At 36.0% G+C, this 13,910-nt stretch overlaps 2 protein-coding genes across 4 annotated transcripts in view; both read right to left on the bottom strand.

The window, feature by feature from the left end:
- Nucleotides 1-150: 150 nt before the first annotated feature.
- LOC128683210 (uncharacterized) lies at nucleotides 151-4,334 on the bottom strand. Its single transcript, XM_053768562.1, has 5 exons — nucleotides 4,218-4,334; nucleotides 3,404-3,847; nucleotides 2,292-2,423; nucleotides 1,310-1,465; nucleotides 151-650 (listed from the first exon to the last, which is right to left on the bottom strand). The coding sequence occupies exons 2-5, from the start codon at nucleotides 3,830-3,832 to the stop codon at nucleotides 327-329; spliced, it is 1,041 nt and encodes a 346-aa protein (XP_053624537.1). The 5' UTR covers nucleotides 3,833-3,847; nucleotides 4,218-4,334; the 3' UTR covers nucleotides 151-326.
- A 2,427-nt stretch (nucleotides 4,335-6,761) lies between these two features.
- Nucleotides 6,762-13,910, bottom strand: part of LOC128683208 (discoidin domain-containing receptor 2-like) — a 58,635-nt gene continuing 51,486 nt past the window's right edge. For all 3 annotated transcript variants that reach the window (XM_053768557.1, XM_053768559.1, XM_053768558.1), the window contains exons 12-14: nucleotides 13,110-13,361; nucleotides 12,342-12,588; nucleotides 6,762-12,114 (exon numbers count right to left, since the gene is read on the bottom strand). In XM_053768557.1, the coding sequence (XP_053624532.1) occupies nucleotides 11,923-12,114; nucleotides 12,342-12,588; nucleotides 13,110-13,361 (691 nt within the window). In that variant the 3' untranslated portion in view covers nucleotides 6,762-11,922. The remainder of the gene's footprint in view (nucleotides 12,115-12,341; nucleotides 12,589-13,109; nucleotides 13,362-13,910) is intronic.

The raw sequence follows: 13,910 nt of genomic DNA, 5'->3' as shown, positions 1-13,910 counted from the left end.
GGTCTCTACTTATTTCTACGTGTTAGATTACGTTTGTTTGCACATTTTCATCGACCTAAAATTAGTTCGAACTAGCCGCTTCAAGTCACTGTAACAGTCATCGATTTTCCAGAGGATGTAGGATTCTAGATTGTAGGTAAACTCGATTACTTATTCGCAGGTAAACACACTATATTGTAAATATTTATTTATGAAAAATGATGTTTCGGATACCGAACTAACACCCAAATATGGCGCCAGTCGAATTCGTGTCAACAATGTAACTTTGCCTATATATTTTTGTACAAAACTAACAATATAGATGATTTACCCTGATAGTCGCTAACCTATTCGGAGATATCTTCGGATACGTCTTCTCTTATTTTAATCTTGTTTTTGATTTGTCTGCGGGCGTAGCCGGAGTCGTTGCGTTCCTTGATGGGGCCTTTGCCTTCTGTGGCCTTGACTTTAGGCCTCACATGGAATTTTTTCTTTATGACCTCTTCTTTGGGCTTTTTGTGCTTGCGTATGACTCGCGGCCTCGAGGCCTCTGTGGCTGTTGTCATGACTTTGTTTTCATCTTCGCTGGGAATGTCTCGCTTCAGTGCGCTCTTGAACGTCTGGCCGCGGCTCGGCTCGTGCAATGAGAACGTGATTCTGTCGTGGTGAATCTGACGAAACATAATTATTATTAGTCGTCTAATTACTACTGTAACAAAGTGACTTCTTTGAAATTATATTTTGCTATTGAACAGAATCTGTGCTATGTTAAATTACATACACATTTACATGTTAAAAAAATGTTGCCTTGTCTTGTTTACATACATTAAAACTTGCACACAAAAATAAGTAGGTACATTATGTGCAAGATCAATCTAATGAAATTGCTTGTTTATTGACCTATACCATTAATACTGGGATAGACTGATTGGATTTATATCGTTAGGAAGCATTTACACTAATCGAGCGAATGCCCATTCTCATGCGAATGCTCCACTGTAGCTGTCCATTAATGCCTGGCCACAGGCTTTAGACAGCCATTGCTTGGAGAGTGGGGATACCATAGATAAAAAAAAAACATAGACTTCGTCATTCATATCTATCGTTTCGCTAGAAAGAGAAATGCATATTAGAAAGTCACGAGAAAAATGAAAAGGACTGAGTAGCTAATCTTTGTTCCCACCCCTGTGTCTGTACAAAGCCCAAACGGATACGATAAGAACGTTGTCTTCCGTCGCTTCCACTAATCCCTTGGAGTCTTTAGTATACTTAAGGGGATACAATGAGCATTCGCTCACTTGACGTAAATGAGAAAGTGGTGAATACCCACTCTGTATTCTACGGTGATATAGCACTCCTCTTCGTCCTCGCAGACCAGCGAGTTGACGTCGGCGGGCTTGGCGGCGTTGGCGGGCCGGCGGCCAACGCGCGTGAAGCGCCACAGCGAGCGGATACGAGGCCCACAAGACCGTACTATGTCGGTTATCTGCACGATGCAATATATCAATATCACTTTTACGTTTGCAAATTCTTACTTAAGTTACATCAAATAGACTGTCCCCCCTCTGTCCAGTGAATATGAACGCAATAAACTCAAAACTACTGGTTTTCACCAATAGATAGTGTGATTTCTGAGAGAGATTTGGGTGTATCATTTATTATGGTTTTACTTGAGCGAAGCCGAGACGGGACGCTAGCCAAAGATAATTAATAAAATCAATACTTTACGTAATAATAAAAACAAGTTTCTTACAAAAATGTCTTATTTTGCCAGGTTTTGGCCTTGGAGAGATCTTTGCATTCAACGCGTGACAAAAAGCCATGTCCGTGAAGTAAACCGTCGAAGAGTTCCCTCATTGAGAGCCGATCTCGTGCATCATCCGGTCATGTTTAACATAATAATGCATTGTCGTGGAAATAACATGGAAAAATTTCAACTCAGTAGGACATCTAGGCGAAAACCAAACAAGTTGTTAGTCGTCGTTAGTCCCTGAATGAGGTAACCAAAAGTACATTCCATTGGTATAGACCAATAATACTCTCTGCTGTTGTAAGAAATTTACAAATATTTAGGCTACCAGAAATATTAATCCTAACTAATACTTATTATAAAAGCGAAAGTAAGTTTGAAGGGTGGCTTCGCCGACACATAACCCGTTCACATAACCTTGTTCTTGAAGTAGATCTCGTTCTTACAAATCAAATAAGCACATAGGTACACGGTACAAATAAATAACAACAATTTTGACGAGAAGAGACAGAGAATATATTTAAGTATGGCAGGTTTTATTTATCAGGGAACGAAATTTTACCTTCATCTGTTCGCCCCCGTCGCAAACGCCGTTGTTGTGAGGCTCGACACCGAAAGTGTTAGTGCACGCGCGGTCATCGGGCATCAGCGAATCGATTTGGAAGGCGCACTTCGGCGGCGCATCTGTGCGCTCCTGTACAAAATATTCTCGACGTGACACCGGTTATATACTGTCGTCAAACAGTTCGCCAAATCAACGTACATTGCTGGTTTCTCAACAAAAGCTCTCGTACAAACTACGCAATGTTCGTTCATTTGAATGTGATCTTAGTTCGGCGACATTGTTTAGCCGGCCTGAGAAAAATATAATGTCAACATTCTCAAATGTGTCACTATTGGCCGACTAGTTTTTACCCACTGCTTCGCCCACGGGAAATGTGCCATGTCCTTCTCCGTAAACGTAACAATAATGTATGAGAAATAACAAGAAGATTGGTTTGGTTGAACACTGTTCTTCCTTTACTTCTTTTCTCACTAAATTTCATAACACGCCCATACCATCGAAGCCTATTTATTGCTTTCAATGTTTTCTGTGATTGATGATACTTTCACGACATCTCACATAATTATTCATTATCCTAACTATCCTAGTCACTGCACACAACCATCTTAACATTCTCATCTCCGCCTCATGCAGTTTCATCCGTCACCTCGGTGGCCCAACATTCCGGACCGATACCCTTTAGTTTGGGTGGCATTTGAGAGTCACAAATATCTCCTGTGACCTGCCGGCCAAATTTTCCAACCTGCGCTAATACGAATTTTCATCGGCATCACGGTCTGTATTAGGTACCTACCGTCCCTTTGTAGTATGGAACCTATGTATCAAAAATTAGAGAGACAGAATTGTCAACGTCGTAACCTTTAAATAGACGAAAAATGTGTATCTGTTTATATTATTCTTTAAAATCTATTAATTGGACATGAAAATTCTTTATGCATAGTTTTATTTAGATAATTCTGTGTCAGGATACTAGACTAATTAGAAAAATGTTATTACTATCAGTGTCATATATATTATAACTTGATAATCTAAATTTAAACTCACTGAAATCTATTTATCTATAGGTGGAAAATATAAATCGCTTAAAATAATTAAGAGACATTTCTTACCCATCCTATTTCATCGCAATGTTTGGGCTCGTCGAAACAAATAAAATAGTTTGTAGCTTTAGAGCCGTCTGTCCTCTTTTCCGTGGACCAAGTGTACCAATTTTCTCCGAATTTAAACATGCTATTTATATGGTTTTGTTTGTAAATCAACGGAAAAATCATTTCGTTTGGATGCAATTGCCGTGGTTTCGCTGTTGTTTTAGGTTCTTCTTCGTACTCTATTTTCTCTTCGACGTGCTTTCTGGAACTCTTCCAGAATGGCATCATGGTAACATCTGCAGACGACTTCTTCGGCCACGGTTCTGTTCGAGGCTCGTCCTCCTCTAATTTGGAGTCCTCTTGCTCAGAATGCATGACTACCTTCACCTTGACGGCCGCAACTATTTGCAGCGACAGTATTGCTAGCACGACCCTGCTGTATCCCCTCATTGTGTCAAGTGAAATCTAGCACAATACAATACGAATGTTTTAAGATTTTCGCCGAGGAAGTTGTTGTTAAGAGGGGGTCGATAAGAATATTTATAAATATTGAACACCGAGCAATAGGAAAGCAAAAGAACTAGTTGGTTGTTATTCTCTTGTTTAAGTGGAAAAAAGGCTGCCTTGAAATCGTGTGCGTTGGTTATTTCTTTTTAAACCACTAAGTCATTTCGCGAATAAGTGCACCATCTACTGAAACTTTGTTTCATATTGCTTTAATTTTATAGACAACTAGCTTCTGCCCGAGGCTTCGCCTTTATTGTCCATTGCTTTAGTATGACGTGACCGCACTCCCAGCTATGTCTATTGATTTATATATAGATATTGTACTTACTGGGAAAACTAGTGCAATCTAATTTTCACAATCTACTTCCTTATTTTGAAATATAATGGAGCGTTGAACAGAAACATCTCTACACTTTGGTGTACTTACTCTGTGTGCAGAGTTATTGTTATTGCTATATTATTATTACAGTTTTATTGCCGTTAACTAAATAAGTTACCTACATATGTATTTGTGTATGCATTCTAGCATAGAACTGGGAATGTTTACTACATTTTTCTAATCTAGCCTATTTCTGTACAAATACTGTACGCAAAAAAATATCAAGAAGAATTTAGGTCTTCATAAATTCAAATTCAAATAATTTATTCAGAAATTAGACCTTCACAGGCACTTTTTCTCTTCAATTTTTATATTTAGAGTTATTTCTCACAAGCTACAAACTACTGGCATTTCGGAACGACCACTGCTGAGAAGAAATGCCGAAAGAAACTCATTTGAACAGTATTGGTCCCAGATTGTAAGAAACAATAATTGTATGCCGGATCGGCTTACAATTATTGTTTCTTACAATGTTTTTTTTTTCTAATAATATATAAAAGTACATAATGTACATAGTCAAAAGGTATATCAAAACAGGTTATGATTGTGATCCGAGTGCGGATTATAATATATAGATAGATGTGAAACACAATTAACTTACATGAGAATATATGAGAAACGAGATGACCAGATCCCTCTGGCAGCCGTTCACGAGTTGACGCATGGGACAGCCATCGCGTAGCTTGACCATAATAGAGGGAACCTCACGACCCGGCCCACGACGTCACCACCAGATTGACCATTTGAGTGAGCATGACACACTCGATTCCCATGACCTCACAATTACAAATCTTATTCGTCGAAACAAAAGTACAATTCAGACACTTGAAGATCACAAATCACGTACATGTTTTACAAATAAAATTTAAATGTCACGATATATGAATTATTATAACAAAAATAAAAATTATGAATAAAATAATAAAAAACAGTAAAATAAAAATTAGGAGATCATGTGTGGAGTGGCAAAGTTGTACGGCCAATAGAAGCCAAATCCCAATCCCAACTAATATTATAAATGCGAAGGTAAGTTGGTTACCTCTTCACGCATTATCTACTGGACCGACTGTTATGAAATTTGTTATACGGGTAGAAAATAACCTGGAATGACATAGGGTACTTTTTATCCCGAAATTCCCACGGGAGTGAAGCCCCGGAGCGTAGCTAGCGAAGTATTAAATATTTTTTAGAAGCTTGTCTGTTCATATGGAGTACATGCATCACGCATAAAACATAGTGTTAAATTTGATGTGGTTTCAGTTGTAGTGCTGAAGCTTTACTTAAAAACTGACGCAGTATGCAGATTAAAACCATAAAAAGGCAAAATATATTTAAAAAATCATTGTGAGTTCATTTTACTTTGTGTCTTTAATTCATAATTGTGTGTTCCGTTTACATGAAACTAGCATTCTAGGAATACTAGGGAAAACGTAAACGTAACGTTTTCCCTCGGAAACAGTTATTTTTCCGGGATGAAAGGTACCCTATGTCCTTCCCCACACTTCAAACTGCATGTATGCGAATTCATCATTCAATTTCAAGAAGATTGGTTGAGTAGGACTGGTTCTATTGGGGGAATTCTGTTAATGTAAATTCCACTTTCCTGCTTCAAAAAAGATGTATACGCATAATACATAACTTGTATGCAGATGACACATTACGAAATATATTTAAAGAAAAGGGCTATTTAACATTAACTAATATCTATATACTTGAATTATGTGTATTTGTTCAAAATAACAAGTTATACTTTTGAAAAAAAATGGATCTCAGAGATAACCAAAGAAATTTATATAAAAATGATTTGTATCTTCCCATTGTAAATAATGAAGTGTATAAAAAAGTGCCTATATTTCTGGAATAAATGTACTTAACCATTTACCTGTAAATATCAAATGTATCCAAAATAGTCACTTATTCAAACTGAAGCTTAAGGCTTGGTTATTAGACCATGTGTTTTATAATTTGGATGAATACTATGAGTATAATACTCGTACCTTACGAGAATAAATTGGTATGTATTCCATAAATAATTATATCGCGTGCAAAGACAAATTACTTATAAGTTGTTCAAACAGTTTAATTTGTAAGTACTGCACGTATCCATATATAGAAATGTATGTGTTATAAGTGTAACATAACGCTAATATTGCATGCCTGAAAGGGTAAACTGTTGAAACTATTGTATTGTATGTGCCACACCTTGTACTACACAGTTACTGCAATAAAGATATTTGAGTTTTGAGTAGAAGAGCGTGAAGAGGATAGTAGGATTTTAAACATTATAAATCCATCTGAAATGTACGGAAATTCCACGTGTTCGCTCAGCATTGTACATACAGACATAAGACTGAAATCATTGGAACTACTACCATTGTTTCAGTGGCAATTTTGTTGACTATTAGGTGACGGTATACGTAACGGTTTCGAAGCATAAAATATTAGGTTGAAATGAAAGGTTTATTTCGTTAAAATATTGAAATGAAAGAAATGTTTTAGATTATTGCTTTTATTCGGGTACAAAGATGTAGAGTACAAAATAAAAATACTGCATTTGGTATCCACCTTTTTCATAAAACTTTATGAAAATTAAGCATTTTGACAAATACATGATTTACATCTATTAAAATAAAATTAAAGCATACGTTTTAATCTAGACTAATTTATTATTTCTTTATCTAAATAGAGATAATTGTATAATCGTATAGTACAAATTAAAAAGCGAGTGAAGTTTGGACCATTGTTAGGAATTTAAGTTTTCCATAGTGCACATATATAACACATCAGCATAAGAATTCGTATTTACAAGGTACATAATAATTTTGTTCTAATGTGATATCGTCGTAGCATTAGGGGTAAGAATAGCATCACTAAGGCAGAGAGGGTGTTATTGTACATTATTATTAGTGCCTAATTTTATCACTAACGACTATCAGCTAGACAGTAGTCAACGAAGAAAATAAGGCGAGATTTATGAAAGTAAACGCATAAGTTTAATAGCTTCTTAGAAAATAGTTAGACCTCTATTTCGTTAGCCTAGTAAACATTGGTTCCGTCTGGGCACGAGCGGTACCGCAGCGTAAAAAGCGCGACATTTTGCTCAATAAATACATATTACCTACGTCACTTACTATAGGGCAGCTGCCTGTGCCACGAATAGAAATGTTTTGCGCATGTGATCTCGCGCAACATTTGTCAACTTAATTGATCAATTTTATTATAAACGTAATATTTAATGTATATTTTGAATTTAATTTTTAATGTATATTTGAAACAGTTTTTGACTATTATACAGTGACGTCATCTCCTTACAAGTCCCATATAAATTATTATTTTTGACATTTGGTAACTACCCTATTTCTACACCTATAACATTAACGATATTTTTTGGAGTGAATCTATATAACCACTCATTTGTTTAAACAGTTCCATAAATCGTCTACAATGGACGATATCTACAAATTGAGTTAAAATGTGTTCTTTTAAAGGACTACAACGTGATGAAAGCTGCAAATTGAAAGTAATTGACATTTTACAACAATCAATAAAATCACGGATCAAAATAAATCAGTCGTAAGATTCGTGAGATAATTTCAAACTGTTAAAGAAAATAGAATAATATTAACACTAACGTCAATCGAAGATCATACGCCCTATGTGATGGAAATTTTAATTACCTTATTACCTACTACTATATTAATTACATAATTATGCTTGTATTGTCGAAGTTTGCTAGTGATTTCTGAAAATAGATGTGCCTAAATACTATCCTAGTAAAACATGGTTGTACACTGACGTCCTCACACCTCACACGTACTTAGGTGGATTAGAGTTAAAGCTATAACAACCTTAATTAGGAAGAAGGTCCGCGATCTTTACGCTACAGTAGCACAATATTAAGATAACTTTACTACTTTGCAACTAAACGCCTTAAAACTAGGTGCTTGATTATTAGGCTCAGAGTTTAAGCCGCACGTTTCGGTCCACGACAGAGAATATACATCTAGAGTACGCTACAAGCTTGTGCCGAGTTGACGCAATGTTAGTAAGCGTTAATTTCATTCACAATATTTTGTATCTGTATATTAAAATCGTTTACCATCCTCGCGTCAACTTGGCATCACACGCAGGTACACACGCTGGTAAATATATTTTGCTTAATCCTAAAATGCGATTAAATTTATATAAAACTGTCATCCAAAATGATATTAGTTCTAATCTTAAAGTTTTTGTACTGAGAATGAAACATGCCTGACACCTCTGAATAAATATTTAAGTCCCAATTGAACATATAAAAATAACAAACTGTGTAAAATGTTTCATTTAAGCTATACATCTAAACCTTAAGACTAATAAACGTTATTACAAAATGAAGTACATAAAATAAGTACGGATCACTATAATTATTTTTGGTATTTAATTTTTAACTCTGGCGATCACCGTGTGTATCTGCGGGCAACATTAACGTGATAATAGGTACATTTACTAACCGTGCGCTGTTATATTGTCAGAACTGTATACTCGACGGCAAACTACGGAAAATAGACAACTTCTCAACTAATTAAATACTTTTAATAAAATTTTATTCGATTCAGATTGCAACTAGAACTAACAACTTACGATATATGATATTACTAATTTAAGTTTTGTGAAATTCGAATATGAAAATAAATGACTATGGATTGGTAACTTCACCTAGTCCTACACCGGGGCTTGCCTAGTTCGAAATTCAAATAAGGACATCGCGCACGTCATATCATTCACACATTTTTTTAAATTCATTGATATTACTGATGTTAGTTTAAACTTATGTGCTGCCAAATGGTGCGTGAAACTCATAAGAATTGAAAGCTGTCATCCGCTACTAAGATGTCTACTAAACGAGGCCAGCAAGTACGCGCTCTCTCCCATGTCTGCAATGGCTAAAGCAGCATTGATAGTTCACGTTCGCGAACGAAGAATGTTGCTGAAGGTTAAATATTCTAGCTCAAACACCTATCATTCACATCCAATACGCAATAGAATTTTAAGAACCCTTGTCCGACTACAACTTGATATGTGAAACCACTTAACTATCATAATCTATGGCCATTTTGTCGTTGTACGTCAATAAAAATATTTATAATTAAGGTATGTAGTGTTTCCATGCATCATTGTAATAAAATGCTTGAGCGAGGCAGTGTTTTGTGAATTAATGGTGCGTGAACTTACGAGTATGTAGGTACTTATTCTAAAATAATTTGTGTCAAAAATACAGACATACAGTAACCACATATTAAAATACATACACTAAATAGGCCGCCTGATCATAAGGGACTTATCTAAAAATATATATGTGTTGTGGTTTTGGACAAGGGTGCAAAGCGATTTCAAACTGTATGATGGCAGAGGCAAGTGGGGTGTAGGGGAACACATTTAGATAGCTCTGAGGGAATGAAGGAAGATCAGATTGCATATGTCTATTATACGTAGCTCACACGAGACTCCAAATAATATTTAACCTATGCATCGTAGCATGATGTTCCGATCACGAAAATAATACTTATATATCTATCTCACACGAGCTTATGACTATCAACCAGCAGACGCATTCGTTATGTGTCGGCGACAGAGTTAGCACGTTCGCGATTCTATCTCAGACACACATTTACGCGAGTTTCAGAATTTATACAAACAATAAAACTGGTCACTGGCCTATGTCTGCACATAGGAGATAATAAAAAATATATGAGGAATTTTTATAGAGTCTACAGAAGTCAAAGATATTTTTAATTAAGAATTTATGTTTCTACGCGCATCGCGCACCATCTATTGATAATAAAAATAAATAAGTGCCAACTACTACAAATTCATAGTCTGTTAATAATAAAAATATAAAAAGAGATTTTTAAAAAAATCTAAAATTAAGACATTTTGCAAAATAAAGATCATTTCACTCATGACTAATAAGCATTTTATATGTAATTCCCGCCTTATCTAGATAGGCATAAAGTAATTTCAAAAACCTTAACTAATTAAGTGTATTTAATGTTGTAAAGCTCGTGTAAGTTAGTAATTATCACGAAGAATACTCGATAATTCTACAAATATGTGATGTAAATAGCAAACACTATATTTCATAAATAATAATTCGTAGTAAAATATAATAATACAATCATTTAATGCGACAATAAATACATGTAAACTCAATAACCTTGCATAACGATCTCACGATTGAAATTATTAAAAAATATATGAATCACGAAATACGATTATTGACAACGATCTAGCCTACGATTATCATTGATAGAGATTCTATCAGTCTTTACAACAGTACCTACTTAGCTTTTAAAATATCGAGTCAAGTTAAAAATAACGACAGTAAAGCTCTTAGCGTAGAATAAACTCAAATTTAAACAAAGAGTAGCCTTGTCACGCTACGATGACGGGTTAAGGACCTACACGTCACGTTGACATTCGCACGTCGTACGTTTCACGAACGCACGTCGTGCGCAAGCACGTCAAACGTGAATGTACGCTGTATGTACTTCCGGAGCAAATGTTGAATCCTTCTGTCTGTTTGGTCACTAGTGGTTGGTTTTCGATTTTTAATTTAATATTTCAAAATCGATGTCTTTAAATTTTTTCTTTCGTCTCATTTTATAAAACGATGTGATAACCTCACAAGATTTTTTAAATTTTATAACAAGCAAAACCAATGACGACATCAAGACACTTTACAAAGACGAATCGAAAACCAATCGACATTCCATTCGGAAAATGCGATTTTTTAACGATATACATTATAGTCATAAATAAATTATTTGGTTTGGTATTTAATGTTGGATTTTTGTTAGGCCAATTTATATTTTATCAATAAATTTTATCGCATACATTCCGTTTCATACTATCAAATTTCTATATCAGTAGTTTAGTAATACACGCATTTAAGAATTATTATAGCTTAAAATATTTTTTCTATTAGAAAAAGTACTACAATAAAATAAACATCATACAAGCTGCAGGTCGCAGCATCCTGCCGAATCGCATGTAAATGAACAAATTACACGCGCCCATTTCTAATCTTCAATGAGACAATATTTCTTACTTTAAAAGCATTTGCTACAGATCCATAACGTTCGCTATAAATCTTCCTTTTTTATTATCATTGTATAAAATTCAGTATAATATCTAATATTTTTAGAACCCGCTAATAATTTAGTTGCCAATTACTGTTCCTCAAGTAGTGTCTGGTTAACAAGTATAACCAGTTTATATTTATACTAAAATTTGAGAACCAAGTTCTCATCTGAGCAATAGTCGAAATATGCCTGCTAGCAGAGGTGGCTACTACCCACTTACATATTGAAATAAGTCATTTTATATATTTATTAATTAATAGACTTGGTATCTTTTTGCAGCTGATCCGTGTACATCAGCTTTGAAAGTAAACGATTTGTATAAAATCTGATACCAGTGTTATAAAGAACATACCCGCTAAAAATAAAAGATCGATTAATTCGTCTAGAAAAATGAAAAAAATAATTATAATGCGTGTATTACCCAACAATCCTGATTAGAACCTAGTGACCTCTTCGCAATAGCACTCGCGCCAACGTTTGCTCCGCGAGTTTCGCTAATACATGCCGCCGACGTCGGGGCGACGGGCGCGGCATCACGTGGTCGCATAGTTGAGACTCTTCCGCTGCAGGAAGAGGTGGATCTCGGCGAAGGCTGGCCTCTCGAGGTCGTCCCGCCTCCAGCACTCGCACATCAGCTCGTAGAGGTCGCGGGGACACCCAGGTGCACGGTCTATCACTTCGAATAGTCCGTCGTTCGCTTGCAAGTGTGTCAGGTTCTCTAACACCTAGGAGGAATTGATTAGAATTTTTGAACAAAATTGTGTTATGGAATACTAACTTTATATAAAATTTTGCAACATATACTACATATATAGTTAAACATCCAAGACCCATGTCAATTTGCAAAAGATAATTTCCCAGGCATGAAACCCGGGATTTCCCGTGTTCGAATCCTGTTGCACATCAAATGTAAATAAAAGCAAATAAAACATATTGGCATTTGACATATTACCTCAGTCTCAGTCATGTGTTCGTACGGCGTTCGGCGACACATGGTGAAGATCTCGTGCAAGGTGACTGCGAATGCCCACACGTCACTCTTGGTGGTGTACTTCCCCCGCAGCACGGACTCCCAGGACGCCCATCGCAAGGGTAGTGGGATCCGGCCGTCGACCTTGTAATAGTCGCACGCGTACGCCTCATTGTCCGTCCCGAAATCGCTGATTTTTACTAGGAAATTCTTGCCGATTAAGCAGTTCCTGAAAGTAATTTTTTTTATTTACATACTAACATAGAATTTTGTAAGCTTTTTGTCGTCTTTGATAATTTTAAATTACGTATGCCCAATCGTATAGTCATTCCATTGGTCAATTCATCAATCTATCAAATATTACGAATATTTTAAAGAAAAATCAGTAGCATACCAAATAAAAAAATCATTTCTTATTAGGACTGTATTGCTGGACTGTTGACACAGTTGTTCACTGGAAAAAAAGCTTTCCCATTTGATCATAAGCTATCTTGCGTTAGATGAAATACGCTCTGGCTTGTCAACGTTATATTAATATGAGTGGAATACATTTTTAATTGACAAGTATTTCAAAGCAAAAAGATATGCCTAAATAGTTTTGAAAATATTGACACAGATACATCAGTCTTTCATATTTCTTGAACCTTACTGCTTCCTCAACGACGGCAGCGGGGGTCTGATCCTAAACAAAAAGCCGCCGAACGCCCTTACAAATCTGATTACACTGCGCCACTATGGACAACGACTAACCTGGCAGCGAGGTCCCTGTGCACGAAGTTGAGCGACTCCAAATACTGCATGCCGGCGGCGATCTGCGTGGCGATGTGCAGCAGCGCGGGCGGCGGCTGCGGCGCGGAGCTGCGCAGGAACGCGCACAGGTCGCCCAGCTCCAGGTACTCTAGCACGACGGCCAGCGGCGGAGAGCGGCACGCGCCCAGCACGCGCGCGAGGTGCGGCGACGACAACGCGGCCAGGATGCGCACGTCGCGCTCAAACTCCTCCCTGACGTTACATTGTTATTTTATTTTTATCTATTTATTTAATAATAGTTTATATAATATGTTGTAGGATGTAATAATTAAGCTGCACTATCGCAATAGTTTGTAATTGTAATGGTAGTAGTAAGATGATGAAATAATATTAATAATTTCTTTTTTTAACTGGAAGTACTGACGATTTCATTATGATCCTTATTTGCAAAAGCTTGTAAAAGATCAATTTTTCATTTGGTCTAATATAGATAAACTGTAGAGCGAGTATGTCTAACAAGTATTTCTGTTTCATGCTAGCGATTTACAGATTTTAAGTTATTGAATAACAAAAACTCAACACATCACAACTTTCGCATTAAAAATTACGAAAAGTTAATGGCTCTATTTGTGTGAGAGAACTATTATGTTTATTAAATTAAATTAAAATAAATTAGCTAAGATCTTAACTATATACGAGATAAAGAATGCAGAGACATAGACACAAACCGGACATTTACCAAAAAACTAACAATTTATAATACGAGTAATGGATTACATGTTAAGTAGGAATTAATTAAAT

Source organism: Plodia interpunctella, chromosome Z (assembly GCF_027563975.2).
Source record: "Plodia interpunctella isolate USDA-ARS_2022_Savannah chromosome Z, ilPloInte3.2, whole genome shotgun sequence".
Classification (NCBI taxonomy): domain Eukaryota; kingdom Metazoa; phylum Arthropoda; class Insecta; order Lepidoptera; family Pyralidae; genus Plodia; species Plodia interpunctella.
The sequence above is the reverse complement of the archived record's forward strand: the minus strand, read 5'-3'. Positions and strand labels throughout refer to the sequence as shown.